Genomic DNA, 25043 nt, shown 5'->3' on the forward strand with positions numbered 1-25043 from the left:
GCAGCATTATTTATTTATTTATTTATTTATTTAGTAAAGCGATTATAACAGGTATAAGTATAAACATAGTTATGAATACATGAAATGGATACATATAAGAAAAATAAAATGAAACAATAGGACAGGACAGTTGGCACATTGGTGCGCTTATGCACGCCCCCTACAGACCTCTTAGGAAAGGGGTGAGGTCAATGGTAGACAGTCTAAGGTTAAAGTTTTGGGGGTTTGGGGAAGAAACCACAGTCAGGTAGAGTATTCCAGACATTGACCATTCTGTTGCTGAAGTTGTATTTCCTGCAATCAAGTTTGGTGCAGTGTACCTTGAGTTTGTATCTATTGTGTGCTCTTGTATTGTTATGGTTGAAGCTGAAGTATTCATTGGCAGGTAGGACATTGGAATGTATGATTTTATATACTATACTTAGATTGGACCGAAGGCGGAGTAGTTCTAGTTTTTCTAGGTCTAGAATTTCAAGTCTGGTGGCATAAGGTGTTCTGCAATGAGTAGAGGCGTGTAGAACTCTTCTTGTGAAATATTTCTGGACTTTCTCAACTGTATTAATATCAGATACGTAATATGGGTTCCAGACTGATGAGCTGTATTCAAGTATTGGTCTAGCAAATGTTTTGTATGCTCTAGTTAGTAGTGTGATATTACCAGAGAAAAAGCTACATAGGATTAGCTGTCCCATCAGGTCTAGCAAGGAAGGGCATATGAGTCCTGCATGCTAAAATTCCATCTGACAAGATCAAGGGATGGACTTTTTCTGCTGTGGCACTCTGCAGCATCATTCTCCACCCCAGGTGAGAGTTAGCCAGATAGGAACAGCAATAGCACTTGGACTTATATACCACTTCACAGTGCTTGACAGCCCTCTCTAAGTAGTTTACAGAATCAGCATATTCCCCTCAATAATTTGGGTCCTCATTTAACCATCTCAGAAGAATGGAAGGCTGAGTCAATCTTGAGTCTGGCGAACAGATGTTGACATTTAGGAAATCCTTCAAAAAATAGTTCTTCCAACATTGGGGATTCCAGAGAAAAAGGGGGCCCACAACCTCCATTCTCCTGTAGTCTATATTTGTGTCAAAAAAATAATAATTTTTTTCCTCGTTGTTTTGTGTTGGTTTAAACTGGTTGATGCCAACCAGGGTCAGGTCTGCGATGTGGTTGGCTAAATTCGATAAATAAGCAGCTAAACTTGAGATGTTGAGATTTCCTTCAATAACATGGGCATTGGTTTTTGTCTAAATATTTAACTTGGCCCATAAGTGGATCTTCCCCTTGGTAATCCTGCGGGCACTAATCCCCCCTCCCTACCACCCCCCCCAAATGAAGGGACGCCGTTTCAAAGAACCTTCACCCCACCCTCGCCTTCAATCCAGATGTCCACGCCCCCCCCCCCCCCCGCGTTCCTGTACTCCGCGCGAGTGAAGATCAGCCGCTGGGCGTGAAACGGCCGAGCGTGAGGTTGCAGAAATCTTGACTTCGTAGCGCGTAAACTTTGGAAAAGGGCCGGCGATCGACTGGGAAAACCGCCTGAGGGAAGGCTTTCGGGGGACGGGATCGTGTCCACTCTCTGAGGGGCGCACACACCCCGTGGAAAGCCACGGGCGTACCCGGCTTCCCCTCGATCGCTGCCTCTCTTTCTAAAGGAGCGCCACGTGCCGGCACGTGTATATGTTGTATGTATGTATGTACGTAATGTATGTGTGTGTGTGTGTGTGTGTGTGTTTGCGCGCGCCTGTGCATGTGTGTATAGAAAAGCGCGGATCGTGCGATTTGGAGCCAGTCTCCTCCCCTCCCCGGCGCCTTTCCAGAGCAGCCACCCACTCCCACCCACTCCAGCAGCCCCAGCTTGACTGGCGGAGGGCGGGTTGGGCTGGGTGGGTAACGGCAGCTCAGGCGAGGAAGCGGAGGCGCTGCTGCTGCTGCTCTCTCGGTTCGCCTCACCTTCCAAGAGCGAGCAGGTTCTTGCCAGGGACGAAGACCGTAGCGCTGAGGCGAAAAAGGAAAGGAGGACAAGAGCCGGGCTCTTAAAGCGCCAGCCAAGCAACTCGAGCCCCCAATCGCGCGCGCCATCGCCTTTTCCTCCGCCAGGCGGCATGAGCAGCTGCGACGCCAAAGACTACCTGATCAGGAGGGAGATCCCGCAGCTTTTCGAGGTACGGACTCGAGCGCACCTCGGCGGCAGGTGAACCTCGCAGACCGCGGTGTGGTCGTCGCCTGGGCGAGTGGAGGAAGTTTCCCCAAAGTCAGGGATATGCGGAGGGAAGGAAAAGGATGCAGAGATCCCAGGGGCGTCTAAAGGGGTGGGGGGGCAAACAAACAAACAAAAAAAAAGGTTGCAGGGATCCCAGGATGTCAAAGACGAAGGAGGGACCGGGCGAGGCGGGAGGAAAGAGGGCAAGGATTGCGGGGAGAAGTGGCGGTGGAACTGAGTCGGTTGAAGAGGAAGTGAGCGGCTTTTTCCATGCCGAGCTTCAGGCGTCCTTAACCCCTTAAAGCTGGATGCAGATGATCTGAAATAGAGGTTAGGGTTCCCCCCACCCCCCTAAAAGATTTCTAGCTGGCAGCTTTAGAACTCTTGGTTCTTAGGAGGCACCGAGAAAGGGCTTGAAACAGCTGGAACAGCTGGTGTGCTAACTGCCAAGGTATCGTCTTGAGGTTCCTCAGTAGATGTCCTTGACTTCCAGATGGTCGCTGTAGTGTAGATCTTTCTTAACAGCCCTTCCTCCCTCCCCCTTTTCTGGCTTTTTCTCACTCATCCTGTTCTGCCCTTCTGTGAAGCAGCAACCTTACTTCTGGTTGCCTTGGCTTCACCGTTGACTTTATTTCCAGCCTTTGTTTCTAACCTTGTCATCTAGAAATGTGTGTAGAATTTGCTCATTAGCAGGTTGAACGGTGCCATTTTCCTTGATATTTTTAGATTGGTTGGAAAACTTTGCCCATTTTGCATCCAAAGGAGGCCTATGGGAAACACTCCAGTGTGCTATTTCATTCATACTAGGTTGCATTTCATTCAGGTGGCTTTCCTTGTGACTTCATAGGAGCATGGCTTGTAGTCACAGCTGTCCTTTATGCATTGTTTCCTTTTGCAGTGCAATATTAAGTGATCCAGAACATTTTGTCTGAAACACAATTACCTGAATGTTTAAAAAAAAAGCTTCAGAAAGATTATTTCCGCTATCACTGTTTGTTTTTAGTAATAAAAATGCTAAAGATTTTTATATGGGAGACTTTAAATATTTTTATTCTAAATGATTGTTCTAAGAAAAAAAATACATTTGTGATTTACTAAATAATATGGATCTTAAATAGGGCACCTCAAATCATTCAATTTGTATTATTTAATTATTAGAACATAAACAGCAAATTCTAGGCTAGATTTTAGCAGTGTAATGTTCTTGTAGAAAAATCCCAAATTCTTTTTCAAATATGTGATTAAACATAATTACAGTAATAAAAACTGAATACAAACTAAAAAATGAAGACAAAAAATAGAAGATGCGGAGAAGAAAAAGGAAAGAGAAAAGAGAAAAATAACAATACATTAAAGAACAATAAAAGAAATATATAAATAAATAACTTTCCCTTTTATCACAAGTATAAACAGTGTTCGTAATCATCACCTTAAAATGCAACACATGATGTCTTTCATTTTTGCATCTCTTATTTATAAAGTAATAATTTAAAACCTAGTCATATCAGTCCTGATCTGCAAAATCCACTAAGGGTTACCAGTGATAACAATGTATCTGTTTTAACCTTGATCAACTAAACTGATTTTATATTCCTCCCTTCCTCAACTGTATGAAGCACTTGTGAGTGGGGGGGTGGGGGGTGGGGGAACCCTAACCTCTATTTCAGATCATCTGCATCCAGCTTTAAGGGGTTAAGGACGCCTGAAGCTCGGCATGGAAAAAGCCGCTCACTTCCTCTTCAACCGACTCAGTTCCACCGCCACTTCTCCCCGCAATCCTTGCCCTCTTTCCTCCCGCCTCGCTCTCTTTTTCTGGGGAGGAATTATGAAGAGTCGGTCTACTCATTGGGTTTTTCATTTTGCTTAATCTTCAGCTTTTCTAGCTGAGCTGTCTTCATCATTCCCCCCACCCCCCAAAAAAGTCCAGAAAGCCCCACTGAGTACAATAGAGTTCTTTTTTCATAAATGTATATGAATGTATCTTTACCATATAATCCTATTCATCTACTTAAAGTCTAGTTGAATTGATTAGAACATATTCTCAGCTAAATAATATTATTTGTCAATTCGTTCATTTATACTCTGCCCAAAGTCTAGGTAATTTATAATATACAAATAGATATAAACAAAATGATACACATAATTAAGATCCACAGAATTATCACGTGAAATTTTAAAAGCATTCTTAACATTTCCAGATGGGATCAAAGAACTTCTTTTTAACTGCCCTCTTAGAGACTCAAGCCATTTCTCCAGAGAGAGTATAACTTATACATGCAGATGGTAGCAATATTTATTTATTTATTTGGCTTGATTTAGGTGTGCCACCTCTGGATGGCTTATCATTTAGCAAACCAAGATTAAAACAGACTGCAAAATAGATAGAGAAGATAGACTCTGGATACTCAGTGTAAAAACGGATATAAAACAACCATAACTAAGAAACACCTTCCTTACCCCCAAGGCTTCGGAGGAGGACTAGATCTTCAATGCCATCCAAAATGCCACATGGATCTCAGGAGGGATCTCCATCTATATAAACAATAACATCTATAATAACATCTATAATTTCAATCATTACCAAACATTTCAAAGTTGTTCTCTTATATGTCATTATGCAGCCTATTTAATATTCAGACGACTTTTCCATTGTGTTTGTTGTATATTCTAAACCCTATTATCCCCTTATTCCCACTTTAGAGATAGAACTGCGAGGAAGTTGGGCAGTGGTGGGATTCAAATCTCCATTCTTATCCCACCCCACTAATCTGCTTTCCAGCTCCTTTCTCCAACAAAAGAAGACTCAGAAGGCAGAGAATAGATGGAGGTGGGACCAGTCAGAGGTGGTATTTGCCGGTTCTCCGAACTACTCAAAATTTCTGCTTCCGGTTCTCCAGAACTGGTCAGAACCTGCTGAGTACCACCTCTGATGCTGAGTTATAATTCTGGGTTGTTTATTGAGCGATATATAGTAGACCAACCAGAGGTGGTATTTAGCAGGTTCTGACCAATTCTGAATAACTGGTAGTGAAAATTTTGAGTAGTTCGGAGAACTGGCAAATACCACCTCTGACTGGAGATTTTACAGTATCCTTCACTTCCCTTGCCCACCAAGCCATGCCCACAGAACTGTTAGTAAAAAAAAAAAAAAGAATCCCACACTGAGACCAACCTCCCAGCACATGGGCAACCTGTGGTTTTGAACAGGTAGATAATTATCAGCTAAATACTATAATTATTTTGAACAGCAAGATAATTAAAAAATAAAGGAAGTTTGTCATTTATATACATTAACTATATTATATATTTTATATATGGCCCAAAACAAATTCCTCTTCATTCAATGCATCCCAGGCAGCTCAAAAGGTTGGACAACCATGCAATAGATAAATAAACCAATATAAATAGCAATAGCACCTAGACTTATATACCACTTCACATTGTTTACAACCCTCTCTAAGCAGTTTACAGAGCAGTTTATATTGCCCCCAACAATCTGGCTCCTCATTTTATCCACCTCGGAAGGATGGAAGGTTAAGTAAGTCTTCTGTGAGAAAGACAAATACACCGATGTAAATCTTCTGTGAGAAGGACAATTTCTGTTTCCATTTAAACAATGAATTTTGCTTCATTTATTCATTTTTGCACATGAAGAATATCTTATACACTGTATATTGACATATCTGGCTTGACCATGCAAGGGGCAAGCATTTCAGTAGGTCTTTGCAAGGATTAGAATCACTTTCCCCAACAAACAAAAACAAGGATTTTGAAAGACGTTGGTATTTGCATTGCAACTCAGAACATGCAGAGGGTTGCTTGGAATAGTTATTAGAATTGTCGGAGAGGCCTGACACAATAATTTGACAAGCTATATTTCAGCAGTCAGAGAATTTTGCTTGAGATATATGCATATGAGTATTTTTTGATTTTTCAGTCCTCTGGGTCTCTGTTCTTTACAATACACTCACTGCTTAGTATATTTTGTGGGCTCCCTAATGGAATTGGGGGAGTTGTTATAATTTCCATAAAGTATGGGTAGTCCTCGACTTACAACAGATCATTTAGTGACCATTCAAAGTTACAACAGTACTGAAAAACGTGACTTATGACAATTTTTGTCCATTTATAGACAAATTTATAAATGACCATTTATGTCCATTGTAGTATCCCTGTGATCACATGACTTACATTTGGATGCTTGACAATTGACTCACATTTATGACATTTGCACAGTACCAGGGTCATGGGATTCCCTTTTGTGACTTTTTGACAAGCAAAGTTAGTGGGAAAACCAGATTCATTTAACCATGTTACTAATTTAACAATTGCAATGATTCACTTAACAAATATGGCAAGCAAACTCGTAAAATGAGGCAAACTCATTTAATAAATTTCTCACTTAACAACACATGGGATAGGTTGTTAACAATATAATTTTGGGCTCAATTGTGGTCGTAAGTTAAGAACTACCTGCATATATGTTAATGTGTGCGCATTTAATTTTTTCCCCTGTTTGCCACTGTATCTGAGATCAGATTATCAGAAGGTGTCCTTTAAGGGCAATAAAACCATTTCACTTCATAGTTTAGGAAGACTATTATGTAACTGGTATACAGTCTGTAAAATCCTCACATTTAAAGTCTTATTCAGACTTGTTGTCAGGCTCTCTGGGTAGAAATTACTGTTCAGGTTTTGATTGGCAGTTTGTTTTAGAAGATTCAAAAGGCAAGGGAATTCCATTCTAGACTACAACGGTAGGACAGCCTATGTTTGAATATGGTAAGAAGATAAAATTTCATCTGAAAATAAAATGAAGTCCCAAGAAATGGGAATAATATTAAGAGAAAAATTAGATTTCTAGAACATGTGAGGGAAAAAGGAAAAGAAGAAGAGAAAAATACAATGAAGGTCAAAAGGATAAATAAATCTTTTATCATAAAAATTTAAATTTAGCTAAGATTAGGATAATCCTGTGACACTCTTCAGATGCTAACAAGACATTTTTTTTACTTTGGAAAGTCTATTAGGAGTAGAGCAACAATGGGTCCTTCTCTTATTGCTAACATAGTTTACAAATAAATTTAAAGCAGGTTGTGCAGGCATTACACAAAGGAAGTGGTAGGGCATAAGTAGATGCCAAATTTTTGCTGCACAGTTGTGTAATTGTTACTTTGCAGACTTCCATTTATGTGTGTCCCAACTTTACTGATGATCTGGGTAGGTGAAAACCTCCTGTCTGGATGTTTGTGGGGCAACTGAAATGCCTCAAATGCAAAATGGGTAGCTATGTAAATTTGATAAATAAATACAATAATAAATTCCCATTCAAAACCCCAGTTCAAAATAAATGATAAAAAGACTTCAAAACCTGATTGAAATAGGCTGAGACAAACATTCTGGATGATCTTCAATCTGTCTAAGCTTTGTGCATTCCTGAATTAAAATTCCCTGTCTTCTCCAGGCAGAGGAGAGGAGAAAAATGCTTGTGACAGAGATCCAGCCTGTCTCTTCCCAAATTATAACCATGCAATAGTTAATTTATGCAGCAGTGATATAGCAGTGTTGTTCTTGGTATAATTTTGAAACTTAGAAAATTGCAAACTGTAAAATTAAAAAGCTTCTTTTAACATTTCTGAACGCTACTGTAAGAATATGTGATCCACATGTTTCCAAGGTTGTAGGGTTTTTTTTAGCTGTGTTACAGGCAAACTGTTGCAAGCCTCAAGAGTGAAGTAACAGTTATGTAAAGTAGATATTTTACAAATGTTGCTGTATTATTAAAATATAGTACAACATTGTAATCTTTTACCCTTCCTATCTGAATATAAAAAGTAGAATGCCTGCAAGCAAGTTAGTCCTGGACAATGCAATGCTGTGTTTCATTTATAGCATTTATTTACATGCTTTTTGGTTTTTTTGCTAAACCAAACAGCTGCTAATAAAATTGTCCCAATTGTCATTTTCAGCACAATGGTTCTTCAGACATAATTCTTTTATATATTCTTGGGGTGTGAAATTCTAAGCACATGCATTTATCATGAAAGTAGGGCTACATTCTAATCCTTGGTGATTGGAAACAATTATCACTGGGTTTCATAAGGCTTCCTTCCAAATAAGTATTCCTAAATAAAATATGCTTAAATAGGATTCACTTTCTGAGGCCCATATTGTTTTCTTGACAGAGGTATGGAATTGATACATAGTTGGATGTTTTTCAGCTGGATTAATCTATACTTTAATTTATAGCCCTAGATTGCCTTGCACCCAAATCTGATAATGTTATCTACAAAGTAGAGATAGTAGTCCTTATTTACTGACCACAATTGGGACCACCAACTTGGTTGTTAAGTGAAGCGGTAGCTAAATGTAAGTGATTTTACTTTAGCTTTCTTCGCTTTGTAGACCTGGAAAGATTGTAACTGCAAGGATTGGTGGCAAAGTTTTGGATCACTGTTGTAACTGCCAACGGTTGCTCAACAAGGACTATCTGTACTTTATCTCCGTGGTCCCCAACCTTTTTGACTCTGTGGACTGGAAGCGGCAGTGGCGGGCCATGGCAGCAGGGGGATGCTATGGTTACATATGTGCAAATGGAGCATTGCACCTCACCCCCAATTATATGCCCTGGTTCCCAACAGGCCACAGACTGATACTGATCCACAGAGCATGGATTGTTAATCCTTTCTTTACCTGACTTAACTGAGGTTAAGAAACTCTGATCATGTAAAAATGTTTAGTAATATTATTTATTTTTAAAAATATTTTTTAAAAATACCAAACAATTTTTTTCAATAGTGGTTACTGGTAATTTTTATATTGTTTAGTTTCGTCAAATTAATAATAACTGTTGTGGGTGGGGAACCTCTAGCCTTATCAATTATTTCTGGCTATGTAACATACATAGGGAGACTTGATAACTTTTAAGAAAACAGTTAAGAAGTTTAATTCTGAATGTGTTTTGAAACTATCCAATTATTCAGAAGTATTATTGTTTTGGAATGGAAATATGGATGACTGAATTTTCTCTTCCAATTAAAATCCTATAAATAGAAAATTTATATCACTATGAAGACCTTAGAAATGATCATCTTTTCAGTTGCAGCAATCCACAGAAAACTAAGTATCTAAATTCAGAATAATTTAGACCCATAGCTGTAATCCCTACTGTTTTCTGAATACTGCAGATCTTGGCAATTGTATCCTGTGCTGTCATGCTTATTTTACTTTTAGAATATTTAAGTGCTAATTCATAATAAAGTGATGTGTATCATGTATCAGAACAGTAATTTTGAAGTATCACTTCATGTCTGTTTCCAATGTTCCTAAACTCAGTTCAGAACAATAAGTTTCTCTCCAAAGCCTTCCTCCCCTTCTTGTGGAGAAATGGTTATACCATATTTCCATGAGCCATAGTGTTGTGTACTCTAAAACTTAGATAAGCAAACAGGGAATACCTTATGATTGTCATTGATATAAAACATGTCTTCAAGGATAGTGCAGGAACATACAGGGACTCCTCAACTTAGAACAGTGGGGACCAGAATTTCCATTGCTAAGCAAGACAATTGTACAATCTTTTTTTGCCATGGTTGTTAAGCAAATCAGTGAAGTTGTTAAGTGAATCACATGGTCATTTAACAAATACAGCTTCCCCACCGACTTTGCTTGTCAGAAGCCAGCTGGGCAGCTCACAAGTGGCAATCAAATTACCCTGGGACGCATGCCAGTTGCCAAACATCTGGATTTTGACCATGTGGCTTATGAAGATCCTGCGATAATTGTAAGCATGAGGACTGGTTGAAGGTAACTTTTCTCTGTGCCGGTCACTAAATGAATGCTTGTAAGTGGAGTACTACCTCTAGTGACATCAGAGACAGAAGTTGCTTATATTTATGAGTTCATATTTAGTAAGTGTAGCATGCTACTGCAGAAATAAAATACAGGGAGTCTTCAATCTATGACCGCAATTGAGCCCAAAATTTATGTTGTTAAGTGAGAAATTTTTAAAGTGAGTTTCACCCTATTTTATGACTTTTCTTGGCACACTTGTTAAGTGAATCACTGCAGTTGTTATATTAGTGACATGGTTGTTAAGTGAATCTACTTTCCTCATTGACTTTGCTAGTCAGAAAGTCGCAAAAGGGATCATATGACTCTGGGACACTGCAGCTGTCATAAATGTGAGTCAGTTGTCAAGCATCTGAATGTAAATCACATGACCATGGGGATGCTATAACTGTCATAAGTGTGAAAAATGGTTGTGTCACTTTTTTCAGTGTCATTGTAACTTTTAATGGTCACTAAATAAACTGTTTTAAGCTGAAGACTACCTGTAGAAAGTGAAGGAGAAAGCAGGCTAAAATAAAAGGGAGATGTTCTGATTCAACACGGTATTTGTTAATCAGTTCATTAATGCCAACTTGACTCTGTTTCACATTCTGCAAGATTTTTGGTGGCCATTAGGTGCATATAATTTTTCCTAAGTGACCTTTCCGCTGAAATAGACCGTGATTGATGAAAGGTTATACAACAATGCCATTTAAAATAAGTGTGTCACAAAATAAAGTAAAACTCTGTGGAATCAGGCCATCTTCAGAAGTTCTACCACAGCCAGTATAACTGCTGGTCATAAACTGAAAACCAAACGATTTGGAGAGTACAGTATTTGATTTTCTTACCCTGACCTAAAATATGTTCCAAAACAAGATAGAACTTGGAATGTTTTATTGGTAAGACTTTACATTTATCACCGAAAACAGCAACCACATTCACTTTCAACAATATCCCAAAGTCTATGCATCATTTTGCTACTAGGGAATTTGGCAGTGCAATTTACAATGTGTAGCATATGAATCTTGAGATATAGGATACTTATGGTATATAATCTATACATAACATGGAATTAAAATAATTCACTCTCACTGATTTGCTTTGAAAATGGAAGCACATGGAAATAAATTGAAAGTAGGGGTTTATATCTCTGTTAGCCTCATTATATGTCAGTTCACAAGTTGTTGAAATGGAAATATTGATTCCTCCCCCCTTTTGACTGCACCTTCCATAGTATGAAACAGTTAGCTATTTTACAGAAAAGTTGATGATTTACATTATTATGAAAACAATCACAGACTCCATATCACAGCTTTATGACTAAGAATATATAGGCTTAATAAACCACACTTTAATTTTAGAGTTTGTGCTTATCGTATCTCTTAGTCAGTGGCATAATACAAAATTGGAAAAAAGAGTAAAAATGAAAACAATGTATGAAGTGGGACATAAGTGATATGGTAGCAAGAAAGCTCCCGAGAATCTGAAAATATGGAGAGGCATTGTAAATAGAGTTAGAGTAAATTGGATTTAGCTTATTTCATTTCCTTTCTGGTCTCAAGATCTTTTCTCCTTCTTGCTTTCCCTCTGTGGTTTGTATAATATTGCTTACTTCAAAAAGGAATGGCATGACGGCATATGATTAGATATGAACAGACAGGGATTTTATAATTTTAGTCTAGAAATAGGGTTACCTATTTAATCTACAAAAATACTCTAAGTAGAAAAGTAGAAGTAGAAAATTCTAGTTTTTTGCTGCCGTGTAGTGCTGCTCCGGAATTCTTGAGCCCTAGACTATAAACTTATTTTTGACTCCATTAAATTGCATTGGTCGATCAATCTCTTATGTTTCAGAGTTTGCTGAATGGATTAATGTGCTGTAAACCCGATGATCCCGTGGAGTATCTGGAAAGCTGTTTACAAAAAGTAAAAGAACTGGGGGGACCAGAAAAAGTCAAATGGGACACTTTTGTCAGTCCAGAAAAAAGGTCACTGCCTCCCCTAAACGGCAACCAGTCAAGAAGAGCATTTTTCAGGAATGGTAAGATAATTTTAAATTTTAAATTTTAGCTTGCAGTAAGGAGATTCATAGGTCTGATAAATGATTACATGGGGAAGGGAAGGGAACCATGGTAGCACTAAGATATTCCTCTTTATCCAAGACTATTTACAGTTAATGTTTATTTTGAGGTGGCCTCTGACATTGGGATAGTGATTATTATCATTTCCTCCTCTTTGGTTGTATTTATGATGAAAATAAATATATTTTGTTCTTTTTAATGTTTAAATAGTTTTGTAATGTATCCACTGAACATCAGCAACTGAATAATGGCATAATGCCATATAGTTTCTAACTTTGCCACTGTAGCATTTTAAAGAATATACTGTATTTAGGCCAAACAACAATGGAAAACTTGCTTGCTGAAAGAAGGCAGAGCCTCCTCACTGACGAACCATAGATCACAACTCTCTGCGGCTATGGTCCATGCTCTTTCGTTGGAGAGCCCCGATTATTACGATTAGGGGCTGAAGCTGCCTTGGAGGGGCAGTGGAGTAAGGAGAAGCCACAAGCCAGGTTGAGGGGAGCTGCATCTCCCCCCCTGGGCTTGGTGTTTTTCCTCCCCGAAGATGACTGCAGCGGTGGTTTAAAATGGCTACCCCAAAGAGGAGGACTCAGCTGGATTAAGAGTTGTGCAGGAGGGAAGAAAGAGATGGGTAACATCTGAACAACTGGGCAATAAAGCTAAACAAAAGTACCCCGGGATTAAGGTAACATGGAATTTTTAAGAAAAGAAAAGTGAGCTGCGAAATTACAAAGGGACAGGGGAAAAAAAAAGAAAATATTTTTGACAGCTAAGCGGGGCTTCGAACCAAGAAAGGAAGAAGCTGGAACTAAAGATTTAATTAAATTGGACTAAAATATTTTGGGAATAAACAGTCATAAAATAAAGCTGGACTTAAGATTGTCAATAATAATAATAATAAAGTTTACAAATTGGAAAATGGACTGTACTGGAATATTGAAGTTCGAAAAACCCTAAATAAAAAAATAGGGGGAAAAGGTGAAGACTTTGTATAATGGGGAGTGCCACCTTTTGACAAAAACTTGAGCTCAAACAAAAGGGAAAGCATCCTGTTTCTGAATGAACTTGTGTGGATATAACGTTAAAGAAATATTGAAACAAAGTAAGAATCTTAGAAAGTGAAAGCAGAACCAGAATAAAGAAAAAAATAAGGAAAGACTGTGGGATTGATTGAAGTTTTTGGTATAGACCCTCGGCTGGAATAACTGAGAACTTTAGAAAATTGAAAAAAGAAAGAAGGAAAGTAAAAGTGGTTTTTTTGTGTGGACTTTAACGATCATAAAACATAAGAGTGTTTAATGATGATATCTCTTCAGGAATTAAAAATGGAACTTAAAAATATGAGAGAATTACTACAGGAAAGAGGCGAATCACTTTGCTCTGTGTTAGAAAAAATGGAAATGGCGATTGAAGAACAAGAAGAAAGAGCTTCAGAGGAGGAGGAGTCGATTCAAGGAGAAGACATTTTAAATTAACACAAGAACACTACAAAGAAGTGGGGAAAGAAGGAAGGTTAAAAAGTTGAAATTTAAGAAGGCAGTCAAAAGGGGGAATACCTGTGAAGTCAGGAAAGGCAGAAAGACCCAGCAGAAAAGGGGAAAGGAAGATATTAAGAAAGAGGGATATAAACTGGAATGAGAAAAGATATGGGTAAAAGAGGGGGAGGAGAAGCAGTAAGAAATAGGTAAAGAAATAGGGAAATAGTAAGATGTTGAAAAGAAATTGTTTTTTCAGAGATAATCAAGGGGGGGAAATATGCTGCAGAATCCAAATGAAAAGATGTAATGATTATTATTGTAACTTAAAAAATAATGGTTTATTGGGAATCAAGATGAGGGAATAAAGGTATATTTTAATCATTGAGGTGTCACACTCAAAACAGTAAAAGGGGGGAAACCTATACTTGTTTTTTTTTTTAGTGTTAAAATTTGTATTAATCTAGAATTTATAAAAAGAATGTGTAATGGAAAGGGAATATGACAGACTAAGGAAACCAACTAAATTAATAAGTTAATATAGACTATTAAAAACAAGGAGAGACATTGGTAACTATTATTATTATTATTATTATTAGGCAAACACATATTGTTTATCTTTATTTTTAAAATAAATATTAAAGGATTTTATTTGAAATAATTGAAATGAAACAAAAAGATGTTTCGATTGAGATTAATGAAAGAGGCTAGAATTAATGTGTTTGTTTCTCTCCTAACTGAAAATTTGGAATGGAAAAGGTAATAATAGAATTAAGTATGCATATATGAATGTATAATTGCTGTCATATTTGTATGTAAAGGTGATGACCCAGAAATATGTTGTTCACTAAAAAGAGATTTTTGTTTTTAATGTGAAAAACTGAATAAAATTTGTTTAAAAAAAACAATGAAAAATTTGCTTGCAGAGAAGTAATGCCAACATAATCATGCTGAGGATACAATTAATATTGATCAGTTAAATCATCTAGAGAACAATCTCTAGATTTTCCATTATTTAAAACCATGCCAAAATCATGTATTATGAGAAAAATATTTTTTTAATTTTTATGACTGTACCCATAAAGTATTTTATTTTTTTAAAACAGTTGAGCTATTTTCAGGTTTTGTGTGAATTACAGTCAATAATTAGATTAAATGAGCTATGTAATATTTTAACAAATGACTCTAAAAAGATGCATTAAAATCAAATTAAAATTGCACTTTTAGTTCTACCTATCATTGTGAAAGGCACTGCAACTCATTTGAAATTCTAAATAACAGATTATTATAAAAAAAATTGTGTCCTTCAGGCAAATGGCTAAATGACAAGATTTATCTAAAAATGGACACGTTCCGAACTATATGGTTAAGTTTTTAGAGGTCATCTTTCTAAGTAAAGAAAACCAAAATGCTGTCTTAACATAGTGCAGAAATCTTCCTGGGGTCATCTGTTTGTGAACCAAAAGTGTAGAAGAAACCATTGACTTAGAAGTTTATCTGAAACACATTGAATTCTTTGATACTCTTTAATCATATAACAGACAATTTATAAGGCATAACTTCTCTTCGGGAGATCTCTTTTTGCAAATAATCCCTTCATGATAGGATTCTCCAGTTGTTAGGGACAAGCAATCCTCTAGCTCTCTTTTCTTAGTCCAAAACTCCCATCAAGGTCATCTTTGTCAGGTTTCTAGGGAGTTTAGTGATGGGGGGGGGGGAGTCAGGAAACTCAGCAGGACTGAATCTGAAGGAATATAGAAGCAGCAGATGAAAACTTTCTTGAAAGGAACTCTTTGATACTTGTCCCATTTCAATTTCCTGTGATGTCTCCTAAGTATGGAACAGCTGTCTTCTTCAAGAAGGGAATTAGATCTAGCTGAATTATGATTAAAGCTTGCTAGGGACATCTTATTGAAGTAGGTTTTAGACCATGGTATAAGTTCAGCACAGCAGTCTGATGTTTGATCTTCTGCTGGCTATCATTGATTGAAACTAGTTCTGTGAATAAACTTCAGAGTATGAGCTGTTCTTATAGAGGCAACCTGTTTTCTCATTGCATGAACATTATAGAATGTTTTGTTTGTATTTACTCAACATGCAAGCCCATAACTTATTTATGGCTTATTTAAATATAGTTTATTGCATTAACACAGCTGCACAGATATCTACAATATATTAAATCAGGGGGATGTCCAGCCTTGGCATCTTTAAAACTTGTGGACTTCAATTCCCAGAATTCTACAGCCAGCTGTATAATGTACTGAATCTCATTCTAAATCCCACAATTTAGCTTAACTTGGATGAACCATTCTCTGTGACATTAAAGTAGGTACTAGTGTCATCAGCAACAATTTTTGAAAAATGTTTTTTAACATCTCTATGATTTACAAGAAAACTACATGGAAGTACCATGGAAGTAATTGTCAAGAGTCCAACTTGACTTGAGAGTGTAAATGTTTTTCTCTAATAGATTTGTTGAGTGTATTGAAAGATCTGTAAAGAGTGCTTAAACAGGATCTCAGGGTAACAGTTAGGCCTTTTATAAAAACATTGTTTCTGCTATTCATTATTGATGAACATAAAAATAGATATTTTGATGTTTTGTCTTTTATTTTTTTATTTTTTATGCTCTTGAGTCAGTCTTGATTCCTGACCACAGCCTGGAAAAGTCAATTCTATTTTCTTGGCAAGATTTCAGAAGTGGTTTGCCATTGTCTTCTTCCTAAGATTGAAAGAGAGAAGGACTATCCCTAAGTCACCCACCTGGCTTCATGCCTTCTCCTGGTTTCTAGCATAATCTTATATGACCATCAAAGGGATCCTCATTTCTGACATTACCATTTCATATTTTACAGTGATGCCTGACAACCCCAACTTTCCATACCGGAGATATGATCGACTTCCTCCAATCCACCAGTTCTCCATTGAGAGTGACACGGATCTCTCAGAAACAGCTGAACTTATTGAGGAATATGATGTGTTCGATCCGACCAGGCCTCGACCCAAAATCATCCTAGTCATAGGTGAGAAAGCAAAAAATGAGGCTGGCCACAACAAAACCAGTAAAAAAAAATTCTTAGATTGTCAATGGCTTTTAACACTGGAGCTGCTGGGTCAATGAATGTCAGAGTTTTTGTTGTAGAGGGCTCCAACCTGCTGCTTAAATGTTGTGTGTAAACTTTATCTGAAACACATAGTTGCAAATAGAGCTGAATCCCTGTAGATTGAACCAGTGGTGGGATTCCAAATTGCACGCTACCGGTTCTGCAAGCTTCAAAGAGCGCTCAAGATCACCCTTGGTGAGGTGAGCTGTTTTCTAGCTCAGCTGAAGCATGGCAATCCATTCTGCTGAGCTAAAATAAGCTGAATAAGATGAGCTAAAAATCAGCGGAATACAGGATGGGAAAGGGCAGGGGTGGGTGGGTGGGGCCAGTCAGAGATGGTATTTGCCAGTTCTCTGAACTGGTCCAAATTTTTGATACCAGAACACCAGAACCAGTCCAAACCGGCTGAATACCACCTCTGCATTGAACTGTAAGAAAGATAAAATCTAATCTGGTAGTTAAAACTAATAGGATAAAGTAATACACTAAGGACACTGACACCATTGCTGGGAATCTGTTCCTATTACTCTTCCTTTTGTGTGTCTGGTGTATACTGGTTTAGAGGAATCATGCTTGTGATTCTGTTCTGCTAGCTGGATAATCTTCTGTCAGTGTCCCAAGCACCATCATTCTGAGCAAACATGGGCAATGGGAGAAGATTCTTCAAAATGTGGCCATTTCGTCAAAATGATGAGATAATGGTTGTGATGGCTGGGAGTTACAATTCAGGAAGAACTCCAAGCAGATGGAGTGCACTGTTGTCATATCCATTTATAAACCACCACACTAAAGTTCCTTACTGTTTGGGGTACTATGACACCGACAGTTGCCAATAGTTAGATCAATAGAGAACTGAGGAGCTAGAGGGTAACAGGTGGTCTCATTTCTGCTCTGTGGTGTTTTCAATGAAAAACACCATAGGAGTTGACAGACTAATGAACTCCTTCTGTATGGCTCCACAAAAACTAATAAACCCATTTCATACATTCATTGATATTGAAAGCTATTTTTTCCAATCAACTTCTATTGTGTTGACTTCTAGTATATCTTGAAGGCGAAAGGTATATCTTGGGAAAAACTGGCCTAGATTCTAATTCGAGTTATTCATGATTGAAAGATTGCTAGAAGCTTGACTTTGAGGCTCATTTAAGGATGGTACTAGGAGGATAATCGGGCAATGCATCTGAGAAAACTTGGTAAGGCCTTTGTTTTTCCTTATAGGCGGACCCGGCAGTGGTAAAGGAACCCAAAGTTTAAAAATAGCAGAACGCTATGGATTTGAGTATATCTCTGTGGGTGAATTGTTAAGAAAGAAGATCCATAGCACAAGTAGCAATCGAAAATGGAGTCTGATCGCTAAGATAATTACAACTGGGGAATTAGCCCCACAGGTAAAAACAACAACAAGCCTTCACAATCATATGTGTATGTGGTTTTTTTTCCAGCAACATTTGAGAATGTACTCTTGAAACAGATATATATATATATCTATTTATATCTTTTTATTGTTTATCTGTTCAAGGAAACCACAATTACTGAGATAAAGCAAAGATTAATGCAAATTCCTGATGAGGAAGGTATTGTTATTGATGGATTTCCACGCGATGTTGCCCAAGCTCTTTCCTTTGAGGACCAGGTAAGCTGTTTATTCTTTTGGCTGCAGCTATTTTGAATATATCCTGCTTTATATACCGGAATAAATGTATTTAAAGTATTTCTGTACTGTTTTGCATAGCAAATTTGTATCTCAAACACTAGGAAGGAAGTAATAAATTAAAACAGTACAGAAAAATAGGAATATGTACTAAAACAAGAGTACATTTTTAAATATAACTGTATCCATATTGAAGAGGATTGGAGGTAATCTTTTTAATTATCTTTTTGATGTTTGATTTTTAAACTTTCCCTATTGTTCCTCACCTCCATCTTTTCATTTTTGTTGTAATTTTGTATTTTATCTTTTTTGTTTTTTTGAAATTTAATAAAAGTCTTTTTATTAACAAACGGAATATGAACAGAAGCAAGAAAGCCAATCCAAGCAAAGTAATTCATCCAGTATTCACATGGGGAAGTAGGGTTCATAATACAGATCTTCAATAAGTGTCCAAGAAATGTAATATATTTACTTTAACAAAGAGATGATTCTGTCCACCTCATCCCATAATTATATTTGAATAATTTGCGGACTTGATATAAAAAATATTTAAAGGGAAGAGACATTGAAAAGAAAGCAAAAATGGGTTTGGAATGGCAAAAGCAATGGCATGGCAAAAACAATGGATTAGAAAAATCAATGGTGGCAATTTTTTTCATATCTTCTTTCTCAAGGCAGATACTCCCTTCCTACTATCCTCTCCCTCATTTTACCAGCCTCAGAAGGATGGAAGGCTGAGTCAAACTTGAGCCCTGTTAAGATCGAATTCTAGGCTGTAGGTAGAGTTTGCCTGCAATACTGCACTTCACCACTGCACCACCAGATATATCTGCTAATACACACAGTGATGAAAAAAAAATGTGACATTTGCATTGTGATTTCATGGCACATGCCATGATTGGCAACCTCTAATCCAATGTTAGGCCCAAGTGCGCAAGTCACAGAGTTTGCAAACATCACAAATCACATTTTTATCATCCACACAATCACTTAAGAAAGTCTACGGCCATAATGGCAAACCTGTGGCATGCAGAGCTCTGTCTGTGAGCATAGGTCACCCCAGCCCAATTCTAATTACATTTCTCCATTGCATTTCTGTCAATCGATTCCAACTTCTCACAAGAGAAAAAGATCTCACAAAGTTGGGAATTGATTGAGTGAACTTTTTCACTTGTGTGCTTCACAATGGGAGAGATGGGGTCCCGTCCTCTTCTTGAAGCCCATTACAATGTGGAGCCACAATGCAACCATGCGTTTGCTTGGCTCAGCAAGAAAAAAAAAACAGGTTTTTTTTCCTGCAGAGCTGCCTGTGTTGGGATGCCCCGCCTCCCCACCCACCCGCTGAGCTTCTGCGTGCTGCTCCTGGGCTTATCGGCCTACAGACATCAGATTCCCACCACCTAGCACAAGTTCAGGGGTTCCTCTCCCCCCCTGCATGGGAGTGGGGAGAGAGAAAACAGAGGGAGGCAGAGAGGAATAGGGAGGAAAAGAGAGAGAGAAACAGGGAGCCAAAGAGAGAGAGAGACAGAGAGGGAGGGAGGGAAAGAGAGGGAGGGAGGGAAAGAGAGAGAGAAGGAGGGAAAGAGAGAGGGAGGGAAAGAGAAATGACATTACAAAAGTTTTTCCTTGTTTTATTGTTACTAAATGTAATGTTTCAAAAGCAGAAAAAGCCCCAAAGGAGTCTTTAAGGGCTGAATGCCAAGAGGCACGGATTTCCTCTGCCTTCTGCATTCCCACCCCGCACTGCCTTCTGCGTCCCCACCCCATGCTGAAGCAAACCAAACAGGCTACGGTCTCCTGCTAAGCGGCCCCTCTGAGCCCATTTTCAAACTTCACTGAGCATGTCTCCAAATATTCGGCTCGTGCATCCCTCCTGGCCAGCGCCTCAGTGACAGTGGCGGGGAACATAACACCCTGCCTGCTCTGCTCTCGCTGGCCAGAAGTGGGGCTCCATGCCCTTGCCTTCCAGCCAGAGCGCCACATTTGTTTATCTATTGATTATAAGAGGAAGATTGAGGATAATTTTTATAGCAATAACATGAGGCAGGTGTGGCGAGGGATTCAACAAATTACAAACCATCAACTGACCAAGGTCATCCCTGCTGAGGGGGATGCTTCATTGGCAGGGAAACTGAATCATTTCTTTACTCGCTTTGAAGTGGAGACATCAGAGACAGATAAAACACAACTACCAGTCAATTGTAGCCCCCACCTCATTGTGGAGGAGCAGAAGGTGGGGAGCATTCTGAGGGCTATGGACCCTAGAAAGGCTGACGGTCCTGACAGTACCTCTGGCTGAGTGCTTAAAGACTGTGCTGATCAGTTGGCTGGAGTCTTTACCAGGATCTTCAATCGGTCTTTATCCCAGTCCACTATTCTTTCTTGTTTGAAGCCTTCCACCATTGTTCCGCTGCCAAAGAAGTTCCCTATCAATAGCCTCAATGATTACAGACTAATGGCACTCACTCCTATCATCATGAAGTGCTTTGAGAAATTGGTCTGCCGGCACATCATTTCTGGTCTTCCGCATACATTTGATAAACACTAGTTTGCATACAGAAAAAATAGATCTACAGAGGACACTATAGCCATCACTTTTCACACTGCTCTGACTCATCTAGAACAGCAGGCGGGCTAAGTGAGGATGCTTTTTGTGGATTTTAGTTCTGCGTTTAACACAATTCTTCCAATAGACTAGTGTCTAAACTTCTGGACCTTGGTCTTTCTTATTCAATCTGCCTTTGGATTATGGATTTCCTGTCTGGCCGCCCACAGAGGGTCAAATTAGGTAATCATACCTCTTCTGCCCTTATTCTTAACACTGGTACACCACAGGGTTGCGTGTTGAGTCCCTTACTCTATGCTCTTTATGTGCATGACTGCATTCCCACTCACGTTAGTATTGCTAAATTTGCAGATGATACAACAGTGGTAGGACTTATCTCCGAGGGGGATGAGTCTGCCTACTGAGATGAGGTGGACCAGTTGTTTTCATGGTGTGGAGACAACAACTTGGTCCTCAACATCAATAAGACCAAGGAGCTTATAGTGGATTATAGAAAGAACAGATCAGACATCCAGCCCTTGCTTATCAATGGAGACTTGAGTGGAGCAAGTGGCCAGTTTTAAGTTTCTGGGTGTAATCCTAAAAGAGGACCTGACTTGGGGTGCCCACATTGCAGCCCTGGTCAAAAGGGCTCAGCAGAGATTACATTACTTGAGGCTTCTCAGAAAACAACATCTGAATGAGAAACTGCTGGTGACCTTCTACCGCTGCACAATAGAGAGCATTTTAACATACTGCACCTATTGTTGCCAATTGCACAGTGGCAGATAGGAAAGCACTCCAGAGGGTTAATGTCATTGCCCAGAAGATCAGTGGTTGCCCCCTCCCCTCTTTGGAAGAGCTTTATAGCTCCCGCTGCCTTAAGAAAGTTCAAAACATTCTCAAAGATCCATCTCATCCTGGAAACCCTTTTTTGAACTATTACCATCTGGCAGACAGTACAGAATAATAAAAACAAGGACAAATAGGCTGAAAAACAGCTTCTATCCCAGGGCAGTAGCTCTTTTGAATTCTACTGTATAGTGCAGTGTTGGTGCAGTGTTGGGGGGTTTCGGTTCAATGTGTGAAGGGTGAAGGATGTATGTTTTTGTTTATTTTCATGGTCATGGTCATGATGTGCATTGAAGATGGTGTTTGATTTCATTGTACGAGGTGGAGTGACAATAAACTAAACTAAATCCTTCCATTTGCTGGTCGCCTCCGAGGAGGGAGCTGCACTCAGGCTGCCCGGGTCCCCACCACAGGGGAATAGAGGGAGAGAGATGGGGGGGGGTGTCTCCACAACAGGATCCAGGTTGGAGTTGCCTTCTTTTGTGTGGATCTCTAACTCTTGGCTTTGCCTACCCTGTGGCAGGGGAGTGGAAGCCCAAGTGGTTGGATTCACACAACACATGAAGCTGGACAGGATAGATAGATGAGACAGACAGACAGAGAGAGAGAGATAAAGAGATGAAGAGAGGTAAAGAGAGAGAGAGAGAGGAAAAGAGAAGGAGGGAAAGAGGGGATGGAGGGAAAGAGAGAGAGGGGAGAAAGAGAAAGACAGGAGGAAAGAGGGAGGGAAAGAGAGAAATGATATTACATTTTTTTCTTTTTTATTGTTGCTAAACGTAATATTTCAAAAGCAGGGAAAAAATGAAGGGGCATAAAAGTGCATTTATCACATTTTTCTTAGACCAAGTAGCTGAACTCTGAATTGTTTATCATTATTTTAAGATAGTAAAATCTTATTATTCAGGTTAAATTGCTGTGTTAGCACTTTGTGATAAATAAGTGGGTTTTGGGTTGCAGTTTGGGCACTTGGTCTCTAAAAGGTTCTCTAATCATTGGTCTACAGTAATCATGAAGATATGGCAATCTATCAGTGTTCCATATTAGCATTCTTGGAATACCCTCACCTGATTGGCCCAAACAGACTACTCTGTGATTGGTGGAAAGAACAGCAGTGATTGGCCCGTAATGAATCAACCGCGATTGGCCACGCCGATCGCGGGAGATCCAAAGAGCCGTCATTGGTTGCAAGCCACCGGCAAATCCCTATATGAAGGGACTGCCGCGGCTCGCAGGTCCAGCACAGATCTGCATACCGAAATAAAGAGCTGAACAGTCACCCTGGTCTCGAGTCTCTTTTCCCACGATTGAACAATCAGTCTATTCACAGCCTATATATCAGAAGCAAAACTTCCAATACTCGGAACCTGACTTTGCTGATGAGAAACTAGTGTAATTGATTCACCATTAGTGTAACATACAGTGTCCAGATGCTACATTTTGCAGTAGCTGCCTCTTTCAAATTAATGAGCATCGACCTAGGTTATTTATAAATTCCTAATTATAGGCTGATAAGAGAGCGTTTTGTGGGCACACATTTGGGAAATCTGATTCCATGATTCCAGAAGCAGCCAGAAAGGCAGCTAACAATGGCGATAATCTTGGCTGTGCAATTAAATTGTTCTAAAAAGAAAAAAACCCATCAAAGTGAACAAATCATATTTTTCATACATCAATAATTGGAAAAGCAACAAGGAAAGGTTATTCTTTAATTGAGGATTTTCAATATTCATTAGAGCGCAGCAGCACATTGTTTTCACAAGAAGCCACATCCTGGAAGGTATTGCAAGCTGCTAACTCAGAATGCAAGTCTGAATCTGCTTTCAGTAATACATGCATTAGAGCCCCCCACCGAGGGGGAGACAGGGCCTAGAGTGGGCAAGCGGGCCTAGCGGTTTAGGCACTGGTTTTATCCACCAGGAGGCTGGTAGTTTGAGACCCAAGTACCTGTGATGAGGTGAGCTCCTCTTCTTGCCCCAGCTCCTGCCAACCTAGCGGTTCAAAAGCCCAGGAAACCTAAAAACAAGATCATAAGTGGGTTTTTAAAAATATTCCTGTGATGTAGTAAATATTAATTTGTGCTCGATGTACTTAATCTATTTCCTTCGGAAATCAGACAATAACTCAAGCACATGAGGAGTATTGTATAAGAGAAGTATAAAATACTAGAACTAATGGACTGTCAGATGTTACTTGATTTGTGTTCTTTTTCTCATAATAGCCAACCATAATGGGATCTTAAAGGATATAGATTTCTGAAAGAAAAATTGTTAATTGATGCAATAGCTGTAGGACCGCATATGAAAACAAAGTTTTGTCATGAGCGTTTTTTTTTGTTATGGAAATGTGATGCAAATGCAAGTAGATAAATAGGTACCACTTTGGTGGAAGGTAACAGCATTCTGAGCTCCTTGGCATTTAGTCATGACCATGGAACAGACTTCAGACAACTCTGGATCCCTTGGCTAGGAAACAGAGATAAGTACAAGAGATAAGCTTAGAGTTGGACAAGACTAGTCAGGTGACACGTTTACCTTTTAAAATATGCACATTAGGTAATCTCTTTTTTCATAAAAAAATCATAGTTTATATTATCACAAGATTCTTTTTAAAAATACAATAAAAATATAGTACAAAAGCCAGATTCTGAGACACTACTATTAAAAAAAAACAGCAGTGCATTTTCTGCCCTACAAAATTAAGATTCTTCAATGCATGACCTTAATTCTTGCCATTGATTTATACTGCAAATCATTGCAAGATGCTTGGGTAGTGAAAATGGCTTGTATATGAAATAAATTCTTATGATCATTTTAAAGATATAAAAGGGTTTTACATCCTACTAATCATGCATTTAATTTCTTTCGTTCTGCCATAAATCATTACTCCCAAAACATAACTGATAAAGCCAGTTATGTTTTGGGAGTAGTGATTTATGGCAGAAGTGGGAAGGAATGTTATCTCCAATCTCCATTCCTCCCCACTTCAGGTTAAAAAGCTTTTAAAAATTGTTAAATTTGGGGTTTATATTACAATTCTGATGTTACTTCAGTTTTTAAAAGAGTTGAAATAGTGGTGTTTCTTCTTAACCATCTTCTTTACTGAAACGATGAGGCAGTTTTGTAAGGATTGAAAGATTCAAATTTTTTCCCTGTGGGTTATACGTTGCTTGCTCCTAGTTTATAGCCTTAGTATCTGAGTGAATCAGGACACCAGTATTTATTTAGTGTTTGTCTAGAAGCCAACCTTTCCGTTCTTTTCAGTTAATTTACAAGATGAGAGTTGCATTATAATT

The 25043-nt window shown here is 38.7% G+C and overlaps 1 protein-coding gene across 1 annotated transcript in view; it reads left to right on the plus strand.

Annotated features, from left to right (window-relative positions):
- The first annotated feature begins 1881 nt into the window (after window positions 1-1881).
- The window catches only part of AK5 (adenylate kinase 5), a 135884-nt gene continuing 112722 nt past the window's right edge, over window positions 1882-25043 (plus strand). The window contains exons 1-5 of the mRNA XM_026700200.2: window positions 1882-2166; window positions 11892-12078; window positions 16452-16619; window positions 17922-18091; window positions 18223-18336. Coding sequence (XP_026555985.2) covers window positions 2107-2166; window positions 11892-12078; window positions 16452-16619; window positions 17922-18091; window positions 18223-18336 — 699 coding nt within the window. The 5' untranslated portion in view covers window positions 1882-2106. The remainder of the gene's footprint in view (window positions 2167-11891; window positions 12079-16451; window positions 16620-17921; window positions 18092-18222; window positions 18337-25043) is intronic.

This window comes from Pseudonaja textilis, chromosome 3 (assembly GCF_049901715.1).
Source record: "Pseudonaja textilis isolate UNSWEBS1 chromosome 3, rPseTex1.2, whole genome shotgun sequence".
Classification (NCBI taxonomy): domain Eukaryota; kingdom Metazoa; phylum Chordata; class Lepidosauria; order Squamata; family Elapidae; genus Pseudonaja; species Pseudonaja textilis.